Here is a 26,093-nt window from a genome sequence, read left to right as displayed (position 1 = left end):
ACAACTGAAAGGGATCAACTTCCAACACTTAAGGTACTTTTCCCCTAATTACTACAAGTACCCAACGGAGGACTTCCTGAGCCCTGATGTCAGTCTTCCCCTCCCTCTGACCCTTACAAGTGCTGACCCTTTATTCCAATTTGCAGCCAGACCAGTTCTTGCTCACTGTCAACAGCACTGGGGACCCCTTCTGTACTCTTCCTTTGCGACAACTCTCGGGCATTAACACCTGGTTGGGAGACTACTTTGGAAGGGATAACATCTAAAGTTGTAAGTACAAATCTTAATTAAACTGCATGGTGGATTTTGACACGGGAAGAAAACCTTTGGATGGCTAACTATTGCTCTGGTGAAAGCTGCTATATCCATGGAAATGGCTGCTCCAACAAGGGCTATCTCACAGGTGGGAGCCGTTGCTCCAGCGGAGGCTATTATCCCAGGGGAAAATGCACCCAAGGGTGAGGAGAGACCTCCGTTTATCCCAAGCTACCCAACGGGCCCATTTTCAGCCTAGTTAGCACCCGCAGCAGCATAAGTTACCAACCAACTGCCCCTACGGTTCTGACTCCAAGAGAAATGTCTGATAAAAATCAAGGAACAATAAGAGTTCATGTGCTTTTTTTCAATGTCCGATCTAAGTCTGGCAGAGGATAAGTTGGGAAGTTTTTCTGAGGATCCTGAACTTTTCACAGAGGAGTTTACTGGGTTAATGAGATCTTTTGATCTCACCTGGGGGGATTTACAGATCTTATCCCACTGCTACACCCCTGAGAAAGAACAGCATGTAATACTGGCAGCCAGAGCCCATGCTGACCAAGTGGCAGCCCAAGCCCAAGAGGGCCATACAGTACAGCAGGTGGGAAACAACGCTGTCCCCGAAGCAGATCCACAATGGAATGGCCAGATAAATTTTATTGGTAGGGATAGATGGGACCATATGATTAATTGTTTAAGAGGGTATGAGAAAGCTTACAGTGAAACCCGTCAATTATGTAAAAGTGAAAGAAGACCAACAGGGACCAGATGAAAATCCTACAGTTTTTCAAGGGAGATTAGTGGAAGCTTTTAAAAAGTATACAAATGTGGATCCCTCCTCCCCTGAGGGACAGGCCCTTTTGGCTCTGCATTTCATAGCCCAGTCTGCCCCAGACATCAGGTACAAAATTCAAAAAACAACTGCCAGTCCTCAGACCCCTATGAGTGATTTGCTCCAATTGGCTTGTTCTGTTTTCAATAATAGGGATGTGGCCAAAAAGACTGAACGCACCCAGAGAGATAAACGAAAAGCCCAAATGATGGCAATGGCTTTGTCCACTCAGAGACCACCAAAGGGGAGGCCAGGCTTTCTAGGTCAATTTGGCCATAGCAGACCACAAGGCCTATGGGTACCCAGACAAAATCAGTGTGCCCTGTGTGGACAGAAGGGACACTATAGGAAAGATTGTGATTGATGTGCCCTTTGCAAACAGCCAGGAAATTGGAAGAGGGAATGCCCCAGATGCCAGAGAGCGAGGGGGACCCCTCGTCCTTTGATGGTTTCACAATCAAAGGAGTGAGGGGGTCCAAGGCCCAAGGTAGCTCTGCCTAAAATTACCATCTACATAACTAATGATGAACCTCAGGTGGTCATTGAAGTGGTGGGCCACTTGATAAAATTTCTTACAAACACTGGTGCAACCTTCTCGGTCTTAACATAAAAGATTGGAAGCCTTAACAATCATAAGAAATATAGAAGGGAGTATCAGGAAAGAGACAGGGACACACTTTCCTGGGACCCCTTTTGTGCAACATCAATGGCTGGTCGTTTCTATATTCCTTTCTGTTCATGCCTGATTATCCTATTTTTTTAATGGAAGAGACATATTAACTAAGTTAGGGGCCACTCTGTTTCTCAAGGGACAAGGAGGCACCCTTATCACCAAATGATATTAACAAAAAAAAAGAACAGATTAAATCTATAACTGAGATAAAACACTCAATAGACCCTAAAATATGAAACACTGACGTTCTAGGCCTAGCCAAAAACAAACAGATTGAGGCCTTAAGTGACCCTCTTCCAGATTTAGAAACTGTTTGGGAAAAAATGGTTTGGATCTTCAAAATCATGGTAATAATCTCTTTTAGTGACTCCCTTAATGCTTAATTTCTTTTAATTTATATCTTTTCGTAGACTCAACCTCTGATGCTTAATATCCAAGAGGGCTTAAAGGATGATGCTAAACAAAATGACATTGGTTTACAGTTCTCCCAACAGAGAAGGGACAGTCAGCCAGGTGTTTTACTCCTTCCCCAGGCAGGCCTACTTCCCATCTCAGCAGGAAGCAGTTAATGATCAGTTGTCACCCCTTACTCCCTTTTAAGCATAAAATGGTAAACACCTGGAGGGGGGAATGATAGGGACAGAGTAAAGGGACAAAGCAGGTGATTAAATAGTTAATCAATCCCACTAGGGGATTGTAAGTAGAAAAAATATGGGAGACCCCTGTAAGTTAATGATTACTCAAGAAAGCAGGTTTGCTTAACCACAAAACCAAGCAGGCTTGCTTAGCAACAAAACCAGGCAACAGAAACATGAGACATGTCCCCAAACAATAAAACAATGGTGGCATGAGACCCACATCCTGCCCAGTGAGCTCAGTAAGTTAATGATCCCTAGGACATGCTCTCTGCACACATAAAAAACAATAATTTATAGAAAGGTGCTCATTGTACAGAGACCGGAAATACTTTTTTACAGTCCTGGCTTGACCATGTAGGGACAAAATAACTCCCCTGCCCAACCTGTGGAAGGAGCTGATGATGGAAGCATGACATCTACTCAAAAATGAAGAGGAAAGTGGTCTTTTCCCCCTCCTCACTTTTCCTTTGATTATAAAACTGTAGCCCACTAAGTTCTCGGGGTGCGGCACCCTCTCACCCGCCTGCCTGTAAGCTTCACAAGCATCCTATTCTAAGAAATCACTTCTTATCTCTCACTTTGCCTCTTGCTGAATTCTTTCTGCACTGAGACATCAAGGACTGGGCTCTTCAGAGGCCCCTGAAACCACACCTATCAGTTTCAGGAGGACTGTCTGCAATTCCAAAAGTCATGGCAGTGGTTACGGGCAGATGGTGTTCTCATTTAAGTTTCAGTGGTAGAGAGTACGCGCAAACAAAATAACAGACTCAAAAACTCAGCCTTCATCTGTGTCTCCCACAAAACCCAGCTCCAAGGCTCTTTTCCCCACCAAACACAAAAAACACTCTGATGGCAAGTCTGATGATTGCTCTACAGTAATGAGCCCACCAAGGGAGCTAGAAGAGGCCCAGCTCCCAGCTAGAAGAGGCACTCCCATTGAGGGTGACAATGGCAGGACAAGGTCTAGGACTAGCACTGCTGCATCAAGCTGCAGAGCAAGGTCTGGGTACTCTGGAAGTTCACATTTTCTCTGTGTCTCCCCTGAGCTCCATTCATCAGAGATAGGACCACATACAGTATTCTTATTCCTCATTTAAATCTCCTTAAAATGATGAAAAGCTAAGGAAAAGGTGGGATATTTCCCTCAAATCTATAGAAATACACACTGACAGGCTTCTAAGAAGTATAACTAAGAATCACATCACATAGGTAATTTCTACTTTGGGGACAATTTAAGTGCTTGATATGCCTGCAGAAACACATTGTTCCAAAGGCCAAGGCAATGTCTACTGAATTTGAGTCTGAGATGTCTTTGTTGAGTGTGAGAATCCAGATGAAAAGACATCGAAACTGTTAAAAGGTAAACTGAGGCATGTTAAAATTTTTAAGAGTGTATTTGAACATTTGTCTATTCAAACGGTCCAGAACCAAACTGGAAGTGGTTAGGAACACACCTCGGACAGGAGCCAGGGAAAAGACATATGAAGAAAGTGTGAAGCAAAGAAAAAGAAATTATTTGATTGGCTACAGCTTAAAGCTTAGTTGGCTATTTGTGACTAGTTATCCTTAGCATTCTGATTTCCTAACCTTGAGGCAGTTACAAACTTGGATTTGGGTTTGCTTATTTAGGCTGCCACAGCATAGAATCACATCAGTCTAACGCCCTCCTCATTTAATTAATCTAACAAACATATGGAGGAGGATGGCTGTGTGATCAGGAGGCCCCCTCCAACAGTGCTGACCCTTGGCCTAAACCTCTTACCTGTCCCCCAGCCACACAAGACACCCTATGAAGACCCATATCCCCAAAGAGTACTCTTATCCTAGGGCCAATGCAGCCTCAGAAGCTCCTTATAGCCCTCCCTTGAATCAGGGTTGCAAGAACTCCTGCCTCTCTGTAGCAGATCCCAACCAGAAAAATACTGTCATGTTTATAACTGGGGGAGGATAGGTAGGAAAAGTCCGCGCCAGAAGGCTGGATCAGCAAGGGCTGCCACTTTAGAACTTTCCTCATCCTCAGCGGCAGGCATACAAATCTTTAACTGAAGTGCTTATCTGATGTGCGTCTATTTGTTTTGGCTGCAGAAGAGTGGTGTCTCTGGGTTACTGTTTATCACTGCCCTCCAGTTATGTGTCCTTAAAAGTGAGCTCATCTGTTTCCAGCTTCTGAAAGAGTAAGTTGCAAAGTCAGCTGGAACAAGTAAGCTTCAGGATGCTACTGCTCTGTCTCGTCCTTGGAGCATGTCTTTTATTTTCACATAAAATATCCTAAGCTGAGTCTAGTGACCTGATTGCAAACATCTGCCTGTTAGTCTGTCTGTTACTTTAGGAAAGGAAGAAGTTTATGCAGGTAAAGTTTCTATTAGGACTAGAATTGGTATACCTTTAAGTCCCCTTCTGACTCCTATATATATATATGTATGTATACATATGTATGTATATATAAAATTTATATATGTAATATATATTTATGAATATTTGTATATTTATATAATATTGCCATATAAGAAAAATATTTAGTTTTTGTCTCTAGTTCCTGGCACAAAGTTCCTAAAACCCTTGGAATTTCCTGAGTGGTGTCTTTTCTCATTCATAAGGAGTCCCCTTTGAGCGCACCAGAGTTTATACTAATGAGGGGACTTTTGTAAAGTCCCAAAGGATGGGGGCTGGTTGCCAGAGGAACCAACCACCCGATTAGTGAGTTGGAACTTTTAGCCCCACTCAGATCTCCAGGGAGGGGAGAAGGACTAGAGATTGAGTTCAATCACCAATGGCCAGTGATTTCATCCATCATGCCTATGTAATGAGGCCTCCATAAAACCCGAAAAGGACAGGGTTCAGAGAGCTTCAGGGTTGGGAAATAAGTGGAGGTGAGGGGAGAGTGGTGCATGTATAGAAAAGGCATGGAAGCTCTGTGCTCTTTCCCACATACCTTGCCCTATTTATCTGCTCAATCTGGCTGTTCGTGAGTTATGTCCTTTTATAAAAAACTGATAATTAGGTAAGTGAAATGTTTTCCTAAGTTCTGTGAGTCACACTGGCAAATTAATCAAACCCAAGGAAGGGGTCTTGGGAACCTCTGATCTATAGCCAGTGTAGGGAAGCAAAAATTTGTCACCCCAAAATGTGTCTTTTTGACATGGAGATTTTTTTAGGCTGGTTGTTTTTAAGAAACAAATGGCTCAGGAAGAGTTTTTACCTTCTCCCCTCTCCAAATGCCTAAAAGACTTTAGAAAGAGGATCTGTTCCAGGAAGGAAGCTATCACCATAGATAACTACAGTATAATGTGAGCTAGGTGTGGTAGACGGGGAGGAACCTAGCAAAATCTGTTCGTTAAAATTCTCTCTGAGTCCTATTTTTTCTGTATGGTCCAGCAAACATTTGTTTACCAAACATTTGCTCTTTTCATTCTTTCATTTCTTTCTTTTCCTTTGAAGTCCCAGGCCCCTACCCCTTCTCCTTAGTCCAGGAGACCATATATACCTCATTTTACCTGACTGTCTTTGGAGGCTCTCCTGTTAGGATTCCCCATATATATGTAATTAAATTTGACTTTCTCCTGTTAATCTGTCTCATGTCAATTCTGAGACCAGCTGGAAGAACCTAGAAAGGTGGAGAAAAACTTTTTCCTCCCCAACAATGGTAGGTCAGAAGCACAAGTAACAACCTGGACTTTGTTTTTTCTAATTTATTTATTTTATTTATTTATTTTTGGCTGTGTTGGGTCTTCTCTGCTGAGCGCGGGCTTTCTCTAGTTGCAGCGAGCAGGGGCTATTCTTCGTTGCGGTGCGCGGGCTTCTCATTACGGTGGCTTCTCTTGTTGCGGAGCACAGGCTCTAGGCACGTGGGCTTCAGTAGTTGCAGCACGCAGGCTCAGTAGTTGTGGCTCGCGGGCTCTAGAGCACAGGCTCAGTAGTTGTGGTGCACGGGCTTAGTTGCTCCACAGCACGTGGGATCTTCCCGGACCAGGGCTCGAACCTGTGTCCCCTGCATTGGCAGGCGGATTCCTAACCACTGCGCCACCAGGGAAGCCCCGACAACCTTCACCTGTGATGGGCTTCTGAAGTGGGGGTCAGCAAGCTTACAGAACTGAGCCTGCAGCCTGTGGGCTCTGATGCAAACTCCAGATAGATAGCGACAGAACTGAGTAAAGTTATAGGACACTCAGGGGTCGCAGAGTTGCTTGATGTGTGGAAAATCCACACGTCTGGTGTCACAAGCCAAGTAGTGTTGTAGTAGAATACTGAGAGCAAACGCGGACAGGAGGAAGTGTGTGTTTTCCTTTACAAATATAAAACGAAATTTCCCAGGGCCTTGATCCCTCTGTCTACATCTGAACAGGCTGTGAGCTACTTTTGTAAATTTATTAAGGACCACCCCGTTGCCACCACCACTGGAGACAAGCTATCACAGAATCACAGTTGAGGTTTTAAAGAAAGGCGCTGAAAGACTAACCCAATTCCCTAGAATACTAAAATTCAAATGAGAGACTTGCCCATAGTCACTCAGTAAGTGATTAAGTGGGAGAATACATGCAAAGTGCCTGTAACCGTGCCTGGCACAGAGCGCTATCCAGAAGTTGGCTATGATTAACCCCTTCGAGCAGATATTCTAGCTGCAGGCTCATAGCATCCCACACACTCGCTGTTCTGGATTATACGAACTGCTTTGAATTGACAATCAAGTTTAAGGTTTTCACTTGTGTAATGCATGTCTGTTAACTCTGAGTACGATTTTAATGTACATTCTCGGATTTGGCCGCTTGGTGCCCTTTTAGCTTTAAAAAGGAAACACCGCAAATCAGTATTTTGGGTTCAGTAAGTTTTTCTCGGTGTTTTTTTTTTTTTTCCTGTTACAACTGCTACGTATTTTGATAATAGGAACTCCTTTACCTGAAGAACTCCCTTACAGGTCAAGGGACCACGATCCTTCCTTTTTCACGTTACTCGAAAAGCTGCGACCACCTGGTCATCCTGCTGACGTCTGCGCATGCCTGCCTGTGACCGGACGCTCGGGAATGACGTCAGGCCCCTGCGGGTCCACGCTCTCCGGAGCGCCATGCTGGGCGCGGGGCTCGTGCGGGGCCTGCGGGCAGGGACGCAGGTGTGGCTGTGGGGCTCGCGCGGCCGCTCCCTCACCTTGCCGCACGCGGCCCGTGGGCTCCACGCGGGAGACCGGCGGCCCTCAGCCGGGCGGGGGCCGCTCGAGCGGCGGCCGAGCCTGCCTGCGGCGGCGATCGTGAACTCGGCGCCCCGCCCTCTGCAGCCCTACCTGCGCCTCATGCGGTTGGACAAGCCCATAGGTGAGTGTGGACGGACGCGGCGGTCCGGGGGCTGCGGGCGCAGTGGAAGTGAAGCTCGAAAGCCGGGGCTCGGCCGCCAGGCGCCGAATACCGTCAAGACACCCGAACAGGCCGATCTCCGAAGTAACCGGCTGGCTGTCACTCCTCTCTGAATCCTGAGCACGTGAGCCGGGCAAAAATTTCGCTCACTGCACAGTCCGTGTTTAAGTAGTGAATCGAGCAGAAATTCCGTACCCGTATCTCTGCATTTGCGCAGATTTACAGTGTGGAAGCACTTCTACGTTCATTATGTTTCATCCTTCCCATAATCCCAGAGCAAATAATTGAGACGATAAAGACGCTGAGGAAATTAAGGCTCTTTGGCAGAGCCAGACCAGATGATGCTGAGTTTTTTTAGCTCTTTGACCTGCACCGTCCGTCACACAAAGATTTAATTCATTTGGATGCTGCAGGTACAGCATTTATGGACTACTTATCAGCTCACAGTCGCCTCCTAAGGGAGGATTTTGCCGAACTTCCTATTTAAATTCACCTTTCTCCTCAGTCTCTCCTTACCCCCCATTTTTCTTCATAGCATTCGCCACTAGCCTTATGCATTTATTGGTTGATACACTTCTCCAATACAGTATAAGCTCCACTTATATGGGACTTTTATATCTAGTGTCTAGAACAGCCTAGCAGTAGTATTGAATGAATTAAGTCCTACAGCACTGGGTAGCCTTAGGGCTAGAAAGAGCTATGGAAACTTTGTACTTTCAAAAAACTCCCAGTCTAGTTTAAAAAGAGTATTGGGTGAGTTGAAGAAGATTGGGTTAATAGTATTATGTATGTTAAGAAGATACAAGCCTGCTTGCTTTGGTCCTAAATAAGATGACTGTAGGATTTTTCAGACAACTTATGAATAGTACTATTAGAATTCATTCAGCAAACAGTTTTTGAGACCTTACTATATGCCAGGAACAATAAATTGACAGTAGTAGAATTCCAGGTTTGATACTTCTTTACTTAAATTCTTCTTTTGTAGGGTAATTTTATGTTTATTGTTTTATTTTGTTGAATTTTGATCTTGTTAAAAAGTGGGTTTCATTGTTTTTCAGAAAGGATTACAACTTCCTACAACCATGTCACAAACTACATTGTTTCAGGAGGTTTCAGCAGGTAGCACTCTTTCCACTAAATTGGTGGTATAACTGGTTTTACCACATTTATGGCTGAAACTGCATTTATGTTTTCTTGAAGATAATTTGTAATTAGTGAATGAATCTTAGACTCAGTTTACACAGGCTCTTTGGTCTGCCCATCACCTCTCAGAATGCTTACTCACTTTATAATCTCCCAGAGAGTTTTTACTTTTTCTATAATAAATATATCTTTCTGAAACCTATTGTATCCTCCCACCTCTGCATCTTTCTTCATGGGAGAGAACAGAATGAAGGTGTCATAGGGGAGACCAAAAAATGTTGCTGAGAATCAGGAGGGCAAAGGAACAATAAGAACTCATGGGTATTTAGAGCTTTAGGTATCCACAGTGATAGCCTGGACCCAAACTGCTTGGGTTTGAATTCCAGCTCTGCCATTTTTTTGCCTGTGTGGCCTTGGGCAAGTTACTGTCTCTATGCTTCAGTTTCTGTGTTTGTTAAATGGGTATAAAAGAAGTTGTGCCTATCTCATAGGTTTGTTGTGAGAATCAAAAGTATTGTAGGACAGCACCTGGCACAGAGTAAGCACTATGAATTTGTTATTGTTTTCATTATCACCATTATTAATATTGTCTTATAACAACTCTAAGAGGTGGATGATGTTCTTTCCCCTCTTTTGTAGATGAGGAGCATTGAGGCTTCCAGTTTAATATACTTTAGTGTCTAGTGTCACTTACTAGGAGCAGACATTGAACCTTCATTACAGGAACCCTCCTCATCTGTAGGGGTGCCCTGCAGATTCCTATCAGTGAATACGGTACCTAAAATGCAGACTTACAGCCAAGGAAATTTTGACACTGACACAAAATGCTATAGGTGGTTACACATCTTTCTCTTTAGAATTCTTTTTTAAATGGAACCTTCAGTTCTACTTGTACCAGGAAAATGCCTGTGAAGTAGTGTTCTTTTTTTTCTATCAGGGCAGGATCAGCTAGCTACTCCTCTGTCCTTCTGAGCTATACTGATAGGTCCAGGGAAAAGGAAGTGGTTAAACCCATTGTGTTCTAACCTCTTCGTGCATCTGTTTCCTCATCTGTAAAATAGGAATAATAATAGTGCCTACTTTATAAGGGTATTTTTGAGGATTAAATGAGTTTGTATATATAAAGCATTTAGAACACTGCTTGACATTTCACAGACATTTAGAAAATGGCATTGTTGTTATTGTTTTAGATGGGACACACTGAATATGCGTCTGTCCAGGACAACCTGAATTCAGGTCTAGACTGGTCATTTCTGATTTTTAGCCTCTCCTTGCCTTGCCTTTTCTGTGTGTTTAAGCCCCTTTTGGAAAAGCCTTCCTGAGTTTTTCCTACTCCATCCCCCATTAACTTGGGTGGCACTGTTTTATGCCTTTATAGCATCCTATACTTTCCCTGTTGCTGAATTGATCTATTTCAGTGTTATTTATTTAACTGTGTTTCTTCCTTTTGCTTTATAAGCTGTGTGAAGGCAGAAATCAGCCCTCACTTAGTCACCATTGTATTCCCAGTTCCTGGAACAGCTCTGGTACAAAGTATGTGCTTTATAAATATTTGCAAATGAATAAAGCTTAAATTTAATGAAGCTTAAACATGATCATAAGGACTTTGTCATTTGACCATTCTTGAACAGGATCTGATTTTTCTTTAGCCACATGTCCTATTTATTCCACTTTTTGAGGAGGAAGAAATTATCCTCTACCCTTCTAAGTTAAGTCTAAGAATTAAGTTGACATGAGACAGATTAATAGGAGAAATTCAAACAAAAATTTAATAGCATGTGTGGGTGAGAGAGACCCAGGAAGACTGAGTAACTCACCAAAATGGCCAAAATACCCTCACCTTAAATATCTTCAGCTAAAGACACAGCAGGATATTGGGGGTAGTGATTTGGGACTTAAAAGTGGGGGAAGGTAATTCACTGGAGATAGAAAAGTAAATGTTTGGTAAACGGGCGTCTCTGGTCTCTAGGCCCTATCAAGTTTCCCCACCACACCTAGCCCATATTTTTGGCAGATATCTGATGATAGCTCTACTCTGGTAACATTCTTGAAAATGTTCTTGAATCTTCTGTTTCTTAAAAATAATCGGCCTAAATTAATCCTCATGCCAAAGGGACACATTTTTGGGTGGCACTCTTATATTGCTAATATACACTCTTATATTACTAATAGGAAAGAAAAGCTCAGAATTTATCTAATAGGTATAATATCCAAACATTTGTTGAAAGATTTTCTTTTGAAAATAGGATATCTACTACAGGTCATGTGTGAAGGCTCCTATCCCTACAATTTATTTGATTTTAGCTTAATTTCATCTAGTTTATGGGCTGAGTACCAAGAACTAATCCCATTTGTGCATGTAGTAGCAAAATATTTTAAAAAACAGTAGGTTAATCCTTCTTTCCCCCCAAACCATTTTATTATATTGTATTAACAACAATAAAGAAAGTTTTATTAAAGTTTTTTGAGCAGGTAATACATGCAGATGATACAAAATTTTAAAAGGTGTAAGGGTATAGAGTGAAAACTAAGTCTTCCGCCCCTTTTTCCCAACCAACCAGGTTTCTTCCCCAAAGGCAACTCTCAGTATCAGTTTCTAATGTTTCCTTCCTGACATCGTTTGTGAACATACATTCAAATGTATGTATTTGTTTTATATGTGTATGCATGTGCATATATACACGTACCCACACACACATACAGGAAAACTCTTCAGCTTGCCCTCCATAGGAACTGGAACATTTGCAGCCTCCAGACATATATGACTATCCAGCTCCCCAGAGTATGTTGTCAGCCTTTGGGTTGCGCCAGTCTGATAGGTGGAAAACATTATCTCAATGTAATTTTCATGCGTATTTATCAAAGTTGAGTATCTTTTCATTGGTATAAGAGCCATTTGTATTTTCTATTATGTTTTTTGTCCATTTTTCGATCAGGCTTTTGATCTGTCTTCAGTTTCTGGGGACCCTATATATTAGGGAGAATAGTCCTCTGTTATATGAGTTGCAAGCTTATTTTCCCAGTTTTGTCATGTGTTTTTGACCTTGTGTTCCTTACTTCTCTTGGATACAGGGTTTCAAACAAATGAAGACAGCTAACTTAATTTGTACCTTTTTTGTCTTTTTATTTTGCTTAGGAACCTGGCTACTGTATCTGCCATGTACTTGGAGCATTGGTCTGGCAGCTGAACCAGGTTGTTTTCCAGATTGGTACATGTTATCCCTCTTTGGCACTGGAGCTGTTCTGATGCGTGGAGCAGGCTGTACTATTAATGACATGTGGGACCAGGACTACGATAAAAAGGTAGATTCGTCCCAGAAAGGAACAGAGAGGCTCCTCTCAATTCTGCAGAGTAAGATGGTGGCATCACTTTTGAATGCCACATAAAGCAACAGGATCATTTAGTGTCCTCACTGAAATTCACCGTAAGAAGTGCCACTATCAGTTGAATAGCTGGTGTTGCAAAGTGCAGTGTGCTTCCTTTCTCAACAGAGGAGCGGCCATGGGGGCAAGGTGTGTACATCATTTTTACAAAATGAATTAGAATTTGGAAGGCCAGAGAAAGGATGTTGGGAGTGAAGGTGAAAATTCTATCCTGAACCTTTGGGTGTCTAAAAGAACTGTCATCCCTTCCTTTGAGATATATGTTGGAGCCATAACTATTCATATGTAAATCAGATCTTAATTTAAATGAATCAAGGCAGCCCTTACTAGCATTTGCTATAATTATTTCTTTTAAAAACATAATTTTATTTTTTTCTCCTTAGAAAAATAATACATGTTTATTCTGAAAAATTCAGAGAGTACAAAAATAGAAAGGATAGAAAATGCCAGTCTTCCTTATCACCACCCCCAAGCCCCCAGAAAAAACTTCATTTAAAGTTTGATACATTATATTTCTCTAGATTATTTTCTATGTATGTTCTAATGCATATGTGTAATTATTTCTTTGTTCTTTTCTCAAGGGAATGGTCCGTCTTGTTTGCCTTTTATTCCAGCAGCCATACTATAACAAGTATAAAATCATTAAATGCTTGCGTAAATAATCAAGTAAACTTTCAATTTATAAGAAATCCAGGGTGAATTATGTGAAGTAAATAATCATGTGACACTCACATAAAGTGAATAATCTTCCCTGGTTTGCCTTTCATATAAGTCTTAGTTTTCCTTAAGCAAAGCACACCTATAATGATTTTTAGCTTATAGAACAGTGTCACATTAATAATTTTTAAATTCAGAAACATTTATTGAATACCTACTGTCTATGAGACACAGTGACAGGTTCTAGGATTGTGTGGATGAAGGACAACATTGCTGACTTCAGTTTAGTAGCCATCAAGAGATGGTGTCCACAAGGGCACTTAACTGCAGACCACCTACCTTACCTTAGCATAATGCAGGGGGTTAGAGAGAAATTTTGATGGGGTGAGGTGGGGTAGGGTGACTTTGGAACTATGACAGACTAAGATGGCAAAAAAAGCCTGGGCAGGAGGGTGAAGGTCACTCTAGGCAGAGGGAACAGCAGACACAGAGGCATGGCTGTGAGATAAAGTATATTATGCTTGACAACTGCAACTATGTGGTTTGTGTGTGGCTGGAGGGTAGGATAGTGGCAGAGTGGCAGGTGATGCATGGTAAAGGCATCTCTATGTCTCGCTGACCATTGGGATGCTTTGATCTATGCCAGGAGATGCGTACTTTCTTGTTTTGGGGGTTTGCACATCCTGGTCAGTTTTTCATCTGCATAACCATATGAATGAGGCTTCTGGCCAGTATCACTTCAAAATAATTATTGAACACATTTAGAGCAGCCTAATGTCAAAATCCTGGTTGTGATATTGTACTGTAAAGTTTTGCAAGATGTTACCCTTGGGGAAAACTAGATAAAGGATACATAGGATCTCTATATTTCTTATAATACAGAGACTTTTTTTTAAAAAAAATTGCATGTGAATCTACAGTTATCTCAAAAGAAGTTTAATTAAAAAATAACATAATCAAACCAACCAACATTTTCTACTTTTTTAATTAACGAAATAGAGCCGTTTTAGTTTTGTCTTAAGTGATTTTTATTCTCACTAGATAAAAGGGAACTGATTAGATATCTTACATCTCCCCCGTGCCATTTTTCTCTGATTAGAGGAATCCAGAGTCTATGTTGACATACAACAAAGCACTTAAATGAGTATTTTATAGCTATGGTTTTGCTAACATGAATTTTAAAATGTTATGAGCATCTCTTTTACAGAATGGGTTAAAAAGCTTGGTCAAATTGTAACGCTTACCTTACAGTTTCTTAAAGACAGTATGTTTATGGCTGAGGGTTTTGCTTAATATGTTAGATGACTAAGTAAATTGCTAATACATTAAATGATAAGTGAATTGCTATTAGGTTATTTGGGTTAAATGTGTTTTGTTGATGATGTATGTAATCTGCTAGTCATGCGATAAACATTAAGTCCAATAAACATTGAAATAATATCAATGCACAGGTGTTAATGATTTGATTTTGTAAGCTGTGAGCATTCTAGTTTCATAAAAACCACATAGAATATGTTTTTTGATCATCATATTGCATCATTTTTGTTCTTTTGATGGAGTGCTTGTTTATTTTCACCTCTCGAGTTTAGCCAGGCAATTACCATTGTACTGAAGGGGCAGTGTAATTTTGTGGTTAGTACTGTGGTTGGTGGGACTGGACTGACTGTGCTACCTTAGTATCTGCGACCTTGGAAAGTTACTGAGCCTCTCTGCCTCCGTTTCCTAAAACTTAGAAATGGCAAGAACTTGTGAGTGGCTAAAAGAGAGTTGTTAAAAAGATTCAATGATGTGATGCATATATAGCTCTTAGATTATTAGCATTCAAATACTGGCAGGAATAATCATAATATCCTAAATCAAATATAAGAACATAAATATTATTCCCACTTGAAACTACAGGGACCAAATCAAGGATAAGATATCCAGTTCTGGCACTAAGCAAGATGAGTCATTACAGTTTTTGACAAACTGTTTTATTGCACAGTGAAGCATGCTATAAATTAGGTCAGCAAATTTCTTCTGTAAAGGACCAGATAGTAAATATTTTAGGCTTTGTGGGCCACACAGTCTTTGTTGCAACTACTGCACTCTGTTACAGCGTGAAAGCAGCCACATACAATATGTAAAAAAATGGGTGTGTCTCTGTTTCAATAAAATTTTATTTGTGGACACTGAAATTTGAATTTCGTATTTTCATGTGGCACAATACATTACTCTTTCTTTGTTTATTTGCAGCCACCAAAAAAAGTAAAAACCATTGTTAGCTCATGGTTCCATACAAAAACAGACAGAAGGCTGGATTTGGCTCACAGGCCATAGTTTGCTAAACCCTCGCTATAAATTATACAAAAATATGTTATATTAATTATAGTTAACATTTATTGCATCAGGCATTGCATTCACTCTGTGAGGTAGGTGCTATTATTACCTCTCCCTCTCTTTCTGTTTTTCCTTAAATAGGTAAATAACCTAAGCCTGAGGGAGGTCAAGTAACTTGCCAGAATTCACACAGCCAATAAGTGATGGAATTGAGTTCAAATGCTAGGCTCTCTAATCCCAGATCCTGAGTTCTTAACTTCCAGCAATGCTGAAAATTTTGGTTATGCACTTTATTTGTGGTTGAATTTAGAATAATCACATTTCATGATCTCTTGGAAGGAAAAGAATAATATATATTATTTGTTCACATAATTGCTCTACCTGTTCATATTCTTACAGTGAGTTTGCCCTTTATATATGGGTGCAGTTAATATAAGATTACAGCCCCATTCCTACATAGACTGGCAAAAGCACTCCCACTTTCAGACTCAGATAATCTGTCTTCTTTCTTCATGTCTGATACCTGATTGCAGTGCTTCCCATACTCAAAGCATTTACATGATATCAGCCTTATCTAACATGCTCTGCACTTTCCTCTTTCCTGAGAATTCTTACTATTTTTGTCCCTCTTTGCTCCATGGAAATTGAACATATACTTGCTAAGCTGGGTAGGTAAATAGTTAGATTAGGAAGTTGCTTTGTTTTGTTTGTTTGGAGATGGGGATGGGAGAAGGAAAGAAAGGAATGAATGGTGGGAGTTTTTAGTTCTTTTCAAAGCTATTTTAAATAGGAAGTTTTGATTCTTGGTAGTACTTCCAATGTTCACCTTTTATTCATATTTCTGCCTTAGTACGTACCATGGGCCAGTCTCTTGAGTAAATGTTTAAGTAAATGATTGAGCTATTCCCCGACGCTAAGGTATCTGTTTTCATGTTGTTAAGGTTACAAGAACAGCAAGTCGCCCAATAGCTGCTGGAGACATTTCAACTTTTCAGTCCTTTGTTTTTCTTGGGGGACAGCTGACCTTGGCACTGGGTGTTCTTCTGTGTCTGAATTACTACAGGTACAGTATATGTGTTTTTCATAATCATGTAAAAAATCTTTCCTTTGACATAGAAGTATGTATAAAATAAAACAGAAATATCTGTATTACAAAGTTGTTTATTACCTAATCAGGCATCTGTAAAGTTAGCAATGTACGTAAGTCACCACACATTGTAAAGTCAAGAATGCTTTCAGCCACAGGAATGAAGAGATCAGCGTTCCGTTTATTCTGCACCACCTCCAGTACTTGCACTATGTGTTCCCTAAAGGACTCAAGACACTTCTAGGTTTTCTAGGTGCGTGCGTGGGAGTGTGTGTATATATCCATTTGTATAATTTTATTTATCCTGCTAGTATCTCTGAAGCGTTAGAGGCAGAAGTGATTATGCTCACTTTGCAAAAAGAGGAACTGGGTCTTTCCCAGAGTCGTATTCCTAATCAATGACAGAAGAAAAAAGAACTCATTCTTATACCTCTGAAACAGAGACAAAATTAGACTTTTGTGCACCAGATGGCTGCTTACATAGTGCTTCAATAAGACAAAAAAGAGGAGGAGTTCAGCAAATAAGCATATTTTATAGAGACTAGACTTAATTGCGTATCTTGTTCTGATAGCTTCAGTTAAGTGAGAACACTTTGAAAGGCTATTCCTGGACGGGTAGTGTTAAGTGAGCTGTGAGCTTCCTAAAAACATCTTATCTGACTGTCATCCTTTCATAGGTACTTTGTGACCTTATCCTCTTCTAGAGAAGTAACCCCTTGTGCATATAGGGAGGGATATCTTGACTCTAGTTCTCTGTTAGGACATCTCAGTTTACTAGCTATCTTAATGTTTGAAAGCAAAATTTAGGCAGTAGCACATGGGGAGTATTATGTTGGATACTGGGGCCAGATGCCTTAGGTTTGCCTCCTGGCCCTGCTACTGACTAGCTGTATAACAATTGGCAAATTACTTTCTCTCTTTGACTTTAGTTTTTTCATCTGCAAAAAAACAAGTAGAATAAAACTACCTGCCTCGTAAGATTGTGGTGAAAGTTATAATGAGTTAACATATGTAGAGCAGTTAAAACAGTTGTAGTACATGAAAGCAATATATGTGTTAGCTATTCTTATTTTGTTTCATTGTTTGTAACACTTAAGATATTTTCTAATCACCCTTTATGTTAATTAAAGTCCAGAAATCAAGGTCTAGGAAGAGAATTTTACATAACAAAAAATACAATTTAGATAAATCATTTCCTCATTAGTGTTGCTATTGTTGTCTTATTTACCGATTTTTAAGAGATGGTGAGGGCTTCCCTGGTGGTGCAGTGGTTGAGAATTTGCCTGCCAATGCAGGGGACACGGGTTCGAGCCCTGGTCTGGGAAGATCCCACATGCCGCGGAGCAACTAGGCCCGTGAGCCACAACTACTGAGCCTGCGCGTCTGGAGCCTGTGCTCCGCAACAAGAGAGGCCGCGATAGTGAGAGGCCCGCGCACCGCGATGAAGAGTAGGCCCCACTTGCCACAGCTAGAGAAAGCCCTCGCACAGAAACGAAGACCCAACACAGTCATAAATAAATAAATAAATAAACAAATAAATAAATAAATAAAAAGTAACTAGTATCACAAGCTTTAAAAAAAAAGAGATGGTGATATTAATCTTTTTAATGTTTTTTCTTGATTTCAGTATAGCTCTTGGAGCAGCATCCCTACTTCTTGTCATCACCTACCCGCTAATGAAGAGAATTACGTACTGGCCTCAATTAGCCTTGGGTGAGCTTGAAATAACTATAAGTATTTCCTTCAATACCCTCAAGCTATACTTTTATATATAATATCAATGCGTGTGTGTGGTGTGTGTATGATGTGTGTGTGTGTGTGTGTGTGTGTGTAATGTGGCAGAGATAAAATGTTAAGTCAGTCATGAAATTTTCCAAACCAAGAATAGATTTTCATGTAAAATCTTGGACATCTACTAAGATTATCGTCATTATTATTTTCTGAAATGCTCTTCAAAATCTAGGTATGTCATGAAGAAAAAAAATTAGCCGCCTTGACTTTACCGCTCTCTTTAGGTAGTTGATCTAGACGCCCTGAAGATTCTGGAGATTGGAATAGAAAGCACTCTGAGGCAGGAGAACAAGTGTTGAAGTGTGTGATAGCTTAGCTCCCTTTCTGGAAAGCCTTCCTTAGACTTACCAGAAGAAAGTTATCCAGTCTCTCCTGGGCTCCCATAGCACTCTAACATTACACTTACTCATTTCAACAGCACTAATTCAACAGGAAGATATTGAGAGCCTACCCTCTCTTCCCGTTAATAACTTATAAACACCTAGAAGATAAAGCATTCTTTATATATGGATGGTGTGGCATCTAACATGGCACTTGGCACATCACAGGTATTCAATAAATATTTGTTGGCAGATAGAGGAAGATAGGTAGGTAAGTCAAAATCTATTGCAAAAATATCTACTCCTAGACTTTTCTGTTCTATTCCTAGAATAATCTAGAGTATTAAGAAAACTAGTATTTTTACTTTAAATATTTATTGACACCCTGACTTGTACTTTGTGCCAGGAATCACACCAGGTACTAGGAAAATAAACATGACTGAAACACATTCATCATCTTGAAGGAGCAAGTCCCTCAGGTACCTCAAAGTCAGTGGGTCCCAAACATCTTCTCAGAAACCCTTTTTCTCCTCCACATTGCCTATTTCCACTTAGAATCCCTCCTCCTCAGTTGATGAAGTACCTCTCCTCTGTAGTCCCACAGAGCATGCATGTCAGTGTACCTGAGGGACTTGCAGGTGGAGATGTCTAGCAGGCAATTCAGTATCTAGTCTGAAGCTGAGGGAAGTGATTAGGCTTACACATAGATATTTAGGAGTTGTCACCATGTGGATGTTTGCTTACAGTCCTCAGAGAGGGTGGGCTTGAAGAACAAGTGTTCCTGTCTAACTCTTGTTTCTGTAACTTAAAGGGGAAGTAGAGCAATAATGGAAAAAACACAGGAGTTTGACTCAGATAGGTCTAAGTTCAAACCCTAGCATCTAATACTATTTATCATTGGTGCCAGTCGTCATACTAGGTAGGATAAATGAAACCTCCTATTTATCAGGGGGATGTTATTCTTTCTGTTAGCTATGTTATTTTAATTGTTAATTAACCTTTCTGGTTCTGTTTTCCTTTTTGGTAAAATGTAGCTAATAACTACCACATGAGAGACTTGAGAAAATTTAAGGAAGAAACATAAATGAGAAAACAGCATACACAGAGCCTAATACATAGAAGCATTTAATACATGCTGATGCCTCTCTCCTTCCCTTTGGAATTCTAAAGTACATTTAGACTTTTCTCCTCTTTCTGTTTCACTAATTATAGGGTTGACTTTTAATTGGGGAGCATTACTTGGATGGTCTGCTGTCAAGGGCTCCTGTGATCCATCTGTTTGCCTTCCTCTGTATTTTTCTGGAATTATGTGGACTCTAATATACGATACTATCTATGCTCATCAGGTAAAGAAATATTCTTTTTCGTAACTTTGGTTTAACTGTTATCATTTTTTAAGAACTTTAAAATAAGAACTAAATTAAAAGGAAAGTTTTTTTCCTTTAGGCTTTTTAAAAAAATTGAGGTAACATTATATGTGTCATGTGTGCAACATTATATTTCGACTTCTGTATACACTACAGCATACTCAGCATCAAAAGTTTAGTTTCCATCCATCACCATACCATTGACCCCCTTTACCCATTTTGCCCTCCCCCTTCCCCTTTCCCCTCTGGTTACCACTAATCTATTCTGTGTATCTGTGTGTTTAGTTTTATTTTGTTTGTATATTTCTCTCTTTCTTTTAATATTCCACACATGAGTGAAATCATAGTGGTATTTGTCTTTTTCTGTCTGACTTACTTTACTTAGCATAATACCCTCAAGATCCATCTATGTTGTTGCAGTTGGCAAGATTTTATCTTCTTATGGCTGAGTAATATTCCACTGTATGTATATACCACGTCTTTATCCATTCATCTGTTGATGGGCACTCACATTGTTTCCATATCTTGGCTTGCACATAACACTGTGATGAACATTGGGGTACATACATATCTTTTTGAATTAGTGTCTTTGTTTTCTTCAGGTAAATATCCAGAAGTGGAATAGCTGGATCATATGGTAGTTCTATTCTTAACTTTTTGAGGAATCTCCTTACTGTTTTTCTGTATTTATATTCCCACCAACAGTGCACAAGGGCTCCTCTTTCTTCACATCCTTGTCAACACTAGTTATTTCCTGTCTTTTTGATAGCCATTCTAACAAGCATGAGGTGATATCTCATTGTGGTTTTGGTTCGCATTTCCCTATTAATTAGAGATGCTGAACATCTTTTCACATGCCTATTGGCCATCTGTATGTCTTCCTTAGAAAATTTCTTGAGGGCAATGTCTATTCAGATCCTCTGCCCATTTTTTAATTGGGTTATTTGTTTTTTTGTTGTTGAGTTCTTTATATATTTTGGATATTAACACCTTACCGGATATATGATTTGCCAATATCTTCTCCCATGTGGTAGATTGTCTTTTCATTTTGTCGATGGTTTCCTTTGCTGTGCAGAAGCTTTTCAGTTTGATGTAGGCTCATTTATTTATTTCTGCTTTTGTTTCCCTTACCTGTGGAGACACATCCAGAAAGATATTGCTAAGACTGATGTCAGGGAGTGACATGGGAATTTTGTGGTTTCAAGTCTTTAATCCATTTTGAGTTAATTTTTATGTATGGTATAAGATAATGGTCTAGTTTCAGTTTTTGCATGTGGCTGTCCAGTTTTCCCAGTGCCATTTGTTGAAGAGACTGTCCTTTTTCCATTTTATGTTCTTTGCTCCTTTGTTGTAAATTAATTTTTCGTATATGGATGGGCTTATTTCTGGGCTCTCAGTTCTGTTTCCAATGATCTGTGTGTGTCTGTTTTTCTGCCAATACCATGCTGTTTTGATAACGATAGCTTTGTAGTATAATTTGAAATCAGGAAGTATGATACCTCCAGCTTTGTTGTTTGTTCTCAAGATTGCTTTGGCTTTTCAGGGTCTTTTGTGGTTCCATACAAATTTTAGGATTTTTTGTTCTATTCCTGTGAAAAATGTTGTTGGTATTTTGGTAGGGATTGCATTGAATCTGTAGATTGCTTTAGGCAGTATGGATATTTTAATAATTTTAATTCTTCAAGTCCATGAGCACGGAATATCTTTCCATTTCTCTGTGTCTTCTTCATTTCTTTTAACAATGTCTCATAGTTTTCAGAGTACAGGTCTTTCACCTCCATGGTTAAATTTATTCCTAGGTATTTTGCTGTTGTTGTTGTTGCAATTGTAAATGAGATTATTTTCTTAATTTCTCTTTCTTCGAGCTCACTGTTAGTATATAAAACACAACAGATTTTTGTATATTGATTTTGTACCCTACAGCTTTACTGTATGTGTTTATAATTTCTAATAGGTTTTTGGTGGCAACTTTAGGGTTTTCGATATATAAAACCATGTCACCTGCAAATAGTGATTGTTTTTCTTCTTCCTTTCCAATTTGGGTGTCTTTTATTTCTTTTTCTTGCCTAATTGCTCTAGCTGGGAATTCCAATACTATGTTGAATGAAAGTGGCAAGAGTGGGCATCCTCATCTTGTTTCTGATCTTAGAAGGACAGCTTTCAGTTTTTCACCATTGAGTATGTTTGCTTTGGGTTTGTCATATATGGCCTTTATTATGTTGAGGTACATTCCCTCTGTACCCACTTTGCATGAAGCCTCTGATGTCACATGACCGTGATTACAACACTATATGGAAATGCTTACAAATAAAGTTGCTGGAGGAGACCAGTCAGCCAGATGTGAGTGTATCATCAAGACCTAGCTCTACTTAAACAGGAAGGATTTGTTGGGAGAGGCAAGGAATAAACTGAGCCAGAAGTGAAATCTGAATGGATGTGATTAGGTGGCAAGTGAACATTTTTCCACATGTGTGATTTTAGCACGATTGCAACTAAAATGTGTAGGAAATCATTGAGATGTGAAAACTCTGAAGTAAAGAAGAGCTATGTGAAGAATTAGAGTTGAGTTTGACTTCTAATTTATTAGTAAAATTATAGTTAAAAGTCAGTATAGGGTGATAAAAGTATGATGATATGTAGAAATAGGTCTGGAAGATAATTTTAGCAGTAACATTTAACTTTGATTTGGCCTGCACATTCATTTTTGATCAACTGTTTCTGAGTTACTGTCATGTTCTTTAAAAGACAGTTTCTCCTGGAATTAGATGGTAGTGATGGTTGCACAACCTTGTGAATATACTAAAACCACTGAATTACATACTTCAAAACGGTGAACTTTATGATATGTGAGTTAAATCTCAGTAAAATCCAGGCAATTTCTTACTACTTTCTAATGTTAGGACAAGAGAGATGATGCTCTGATCGGGCTTAAGTCCACGGCACTGCTGTTCCGTGAAGATACCAAGCAGTGGCTCAGTGGCTTCACTGTGGCGATGCTGGGGGCACTGAGCCTGGTGGGAGTGAACATCGGTCAGACTGTGCCCTACTACACTGCTCTGGCTGCTGTAGGAGCCCATCTGGCTCACCAGGTTTGATCTTTTCCTTATCTTTCCCTCTTTTTTCTTTGGTGTAAATTATAAAAAATATTTAAACAAAATGCCCTCTGGGTTTACCAAGCAAGTTACTTCCTTAAACAACTACTTGGCTTGTACTGCCTTGAACTGCCCCTTCCCTGCCCCAATATGTCATATAAGAAAGCTAGCTGTATTATTTTAGAGAAATAATGTAAACCTAAACCTAGATTTTTTTTTTCCTTCTAATTTTCCTAGAATTATTTCTGATGTGTGTCTAGAAAAATTTGGGCAGTGTCTTAAGGTTGTGGGTTGAGTTGAATTACTCTGAAAGCAAACTGATCAACACAACTGTATTGTTTAAATGTGGGCATCTATTGATGGTTAGCAAACTAATCATATGTTTGGGTCACACTGGCACAGGGACCAAGGCAAGATAAGACACAAAATGCGAAGATGTCAGAGTTCTGCCTACACAGTAGGAAACTGCCAGGATGTTCACCCAGCACCTCAGCCCCACATGTTTATATGGCAGGTCTACATCACTGACTTCTGTAAAATGAATGAACTAAGTAGAATTTAATTAAATAGGTTGCTTGTAAATGGACTGTATTTTTGCATCAGTATTACTGTTATTTTCTTTGAACAGAATCGAAAAGATGTTAGTAAGCCTGTATTTAGATGATCTATTTTATACAGATCGATGCATGTGTAAGCAGGACTTGCATAACATGGTATGAAGGAAACTAAAATCTGATGTCCATAAAGTAAACCACATACTATATCACCTTCATTGTTTTCCTCACCAGGAAAGCTAAAAGGTATGAATTAGTGATTCTCCACATTTCACCATTTTCCTCTTCAGAATTTCTCAGCATCTCCTTTTGGTCATTACTCAGCTCCATGGGAGTTGTTATCATCAGTTGATTGTCTGATTAGGATAATGGATGTTTAGCAATATTTAAGCACCTGGATATTAGCAGAGGAAGGCAAAAATTATGGGGATAATCACAAATATTATAGGAAATATTTGGAACCCACTTAATATTCTGAATTGCCTTTGTGGTCCGCTGCCTAGTCCTTGACACAATACTTTAAGATGGACATAGTCTTCTAGTATTTGGAGAAAGGAAATCATGATGATTTTAAGTCTGCAGGTCACATAATAAAGAATAGTTGAGGGCTTCCGATGCTTAAGTCCAGGGAAGCGTAAAATAGGGACATGAGACTTTCTCAATATATTTGCAGGACAACTGTGGAGAAAAGAGAGTATGTTTGGTTGCTACCTGCAGATCTAGGATTTTAGGTGCCCTTCTCTATGTGGGGATGGGAGGGAGATTTTAACATGTATGGGGGTATTTTGGGGTATCATAAATAAACTGGGGAGGGACCACTACAGGCATTTAGTGAGCGAGGGCCAGGTACATTAAATATCTCTTGATGCAGTAGACAGCCCTGCACAGTAGAGAGTTGTCCTGCCCAAATGCAACTTGTTCCTCTGTTGAGAAACATTGCTCCGAAGAATAAAGCTAAACTGGAGGGTGGGAGTTGTAGAGAGCAGATTTTAGATCAATCAGTTTAAGGAAGAACTTTCTAAATAGAATTAAAAATAGCATGTGTTGCCTCTCAGAGTGTTCCTGCACCCGTCAAGTGTAAGTCTTTGGCTTAGATGATATCCATTGAGAGATATGGTAGATTTTTTCTACATTGGAAAACAATCTGGGGTACATTAAAGGCTTCCCATTGCTTAAAATTCTATAACAAAGTGCTGTTATCTTCTTCATATTGATGTGTTTATTTGTGATGCCTAAAAGTCCATACTGAATTCTAACATGGCATGTATTCTTTTCTTATAGATTTACACTCTGGACATCCACAGACCTGAGGATTGTTGGGATAAATTCACCTCCAACCGAACAACAGGACTAATAATTTTTTTAGGAATTGTCCTTGGGAATTTGTGGAAAGAAAAGGAGACAGATAAAACAAAGAAAAATATAGATAATAGAATAGAAAATTAGCAAATTAAGTTTATCTGGGGATTTTTAAAACAAACTTTTACAAAATACTGTCAGGTCTTATTACCACATAACTAGATTTGAATAACAGTCTTACAATATGTTAATGAATTACACACCAGTAGATGAAGTTTTAGAGCATTTTTGCCTGGATTTTAGTTCAACTATGTACCAGTCAAATTCTTCCCCGTCACAGAAACCAGGAACTCTTCAGGATTTGCGATTACCTGGAGTATTTAAGTTATAATTCTCATCTGCAGTTACAGGAATTATATGAGTTTCGGCACTTTAGAAAAAAACTTGATGTGTGTCTCATCTAAATGAATGTCTCTGTAGGAAAATGGACTCTCTTTTTAGGGCAAAATAAAGGCTGCTACAGAAAGTTGAGGCTTATTGTTCTTTGCGTTGACCTTTACTTACTGCCAAAAGCTGTAATTCAGGAAACTGTTCTGTTTTTTATATTTTAGGAGAATTTAAATCAGTAAATAAAATTTTTTACCTGTTATACCTGTACATACTGCTGTTTGTTACCAACCCTGACATTTATTTGAGAGGTCTCTGTATACAGCCATAGTGACCAGAATGGGCTGGCAGTCACTAATGATGACTTTAATTTCTATTTATTTATTTTTTATCTCAGGTGATTGTAATTGATAGGATAGTGGTATATTGGTTAAGTGTAGTAACTATTTCTTTCCTTACCCCCTTCAGAATATTCTCAACACAGCAGCCACAACGATTTTCTTAAAACCTCTATAAGGCCATGTCATTCTTCTTCTCAGAACCCTCCAGGATCTTCCCAGGTCACTCAGTACAAACTAAAAGTCTTGTCACCTGCTCGGCCCACCATGATCTGGCCTTGTCTGTGGCTCCTCCACTCACACCCCTCTGCAGCCCTGCTGGCCTCCGCACTGCTCCTCAACAGGCTGGACAGACTCGACCCAGGGCCTTTACATGTACAATTTCCTTTGCCTACAGTGCTGTCCTTGGATTATGTCTTAGTCCTTCACTGCAGGTCTTTTCCTAAATGTCACCTTCTCAAAGAGGCTTTTCTTAGCCGTTGTTTCTAAAATTTCATTTCCAGGGGCTTCCCTGGTGGTGCAGTGGTTAAGAATCCGCCTGCCAAGGCAGGGGACACGGGTTCCAGCCCTGGTCCGGGAAGATCCCACATGCCGCAGAGCAGCTAAGCCCATGCG

The 26,093-nt window shown here is 39.8% G+C and overlaps 1 protein-coding gene across 1 annotated transcript; it reads left to right on the top strand.

Annotated features, from left to right (window-relative positions):
- Positions 1-625: 625 nt before the first annotated feature.
- Positions 626-25,402, top strand: COQ2 (coenzyme Q2, polyprenyltransferase). The gene is made up of 11 exons (XM_061191027.1): positions 626-917; positions 1,000-1,156; positions 1,241-1,350; positions 1,470-1,574; positions 7,378-7,701; positions 12,020-12,186; positions 16,185-16,306; positions 17,958-18,043; positions 19,654-19,787; positions 22,709-22,897; positions 24,736-25,402. Exons 1-11 carry the CDS (start codon positions 626-628, stop codon positions 24,898-24,900), a joined length of 1,851 nt encoding a protein of 616 aa, XP_061047010.1. The 3' UTR covers positions 24,901-25,402.
- The last annotated feature ends 691 nt before the right edge of the window (positions 25,403-26,093 follow it).

Source organism: Eubalaena glacialis, chromosome 5, assembly GCF_028564815.1.
Source record: "Eubalaena glacialis isolate mEubGla1 chromosome 5, mEubGla1.1.hap2.+ XY, whole genome shotgun sequence".
NCBI lineage: Eukaryota > Metazoa > Chordata > Mammalia > Artiodactyla > Balaenidae > Eubalaena > Eubalaena glacialis.
Note: the sequence above shows the minus strand (reverse complement) of the source record. Positions and strands in the feature narration are given on the sequence as shown.

Excerpts from the sequence above, each read along its gene's own strand:
- COQ2 (XM_061191027.1), top strand. The coding sequence starts at position 626 with ATGTCCGATCTAAGTCTGGCAGAGGATAAGTTGGGAAGTTTTTCTGAG. Across the intron at positions 1,157-1,240 it reads CAGTCTGCCCCAGACATCAG|GGATGTGGCCAAAAAGACTG; the intron begins GTACAAAATTCA and ends TTTCAATAATAG. Across the intron at positions 7,702-12,019 it reads GCGGTTGGACAAGCCCATAG|GAACCTGGCTACTGTATCTG; the intron begins GTGAGTGTGGAC and ends TATTTTGCTTAG.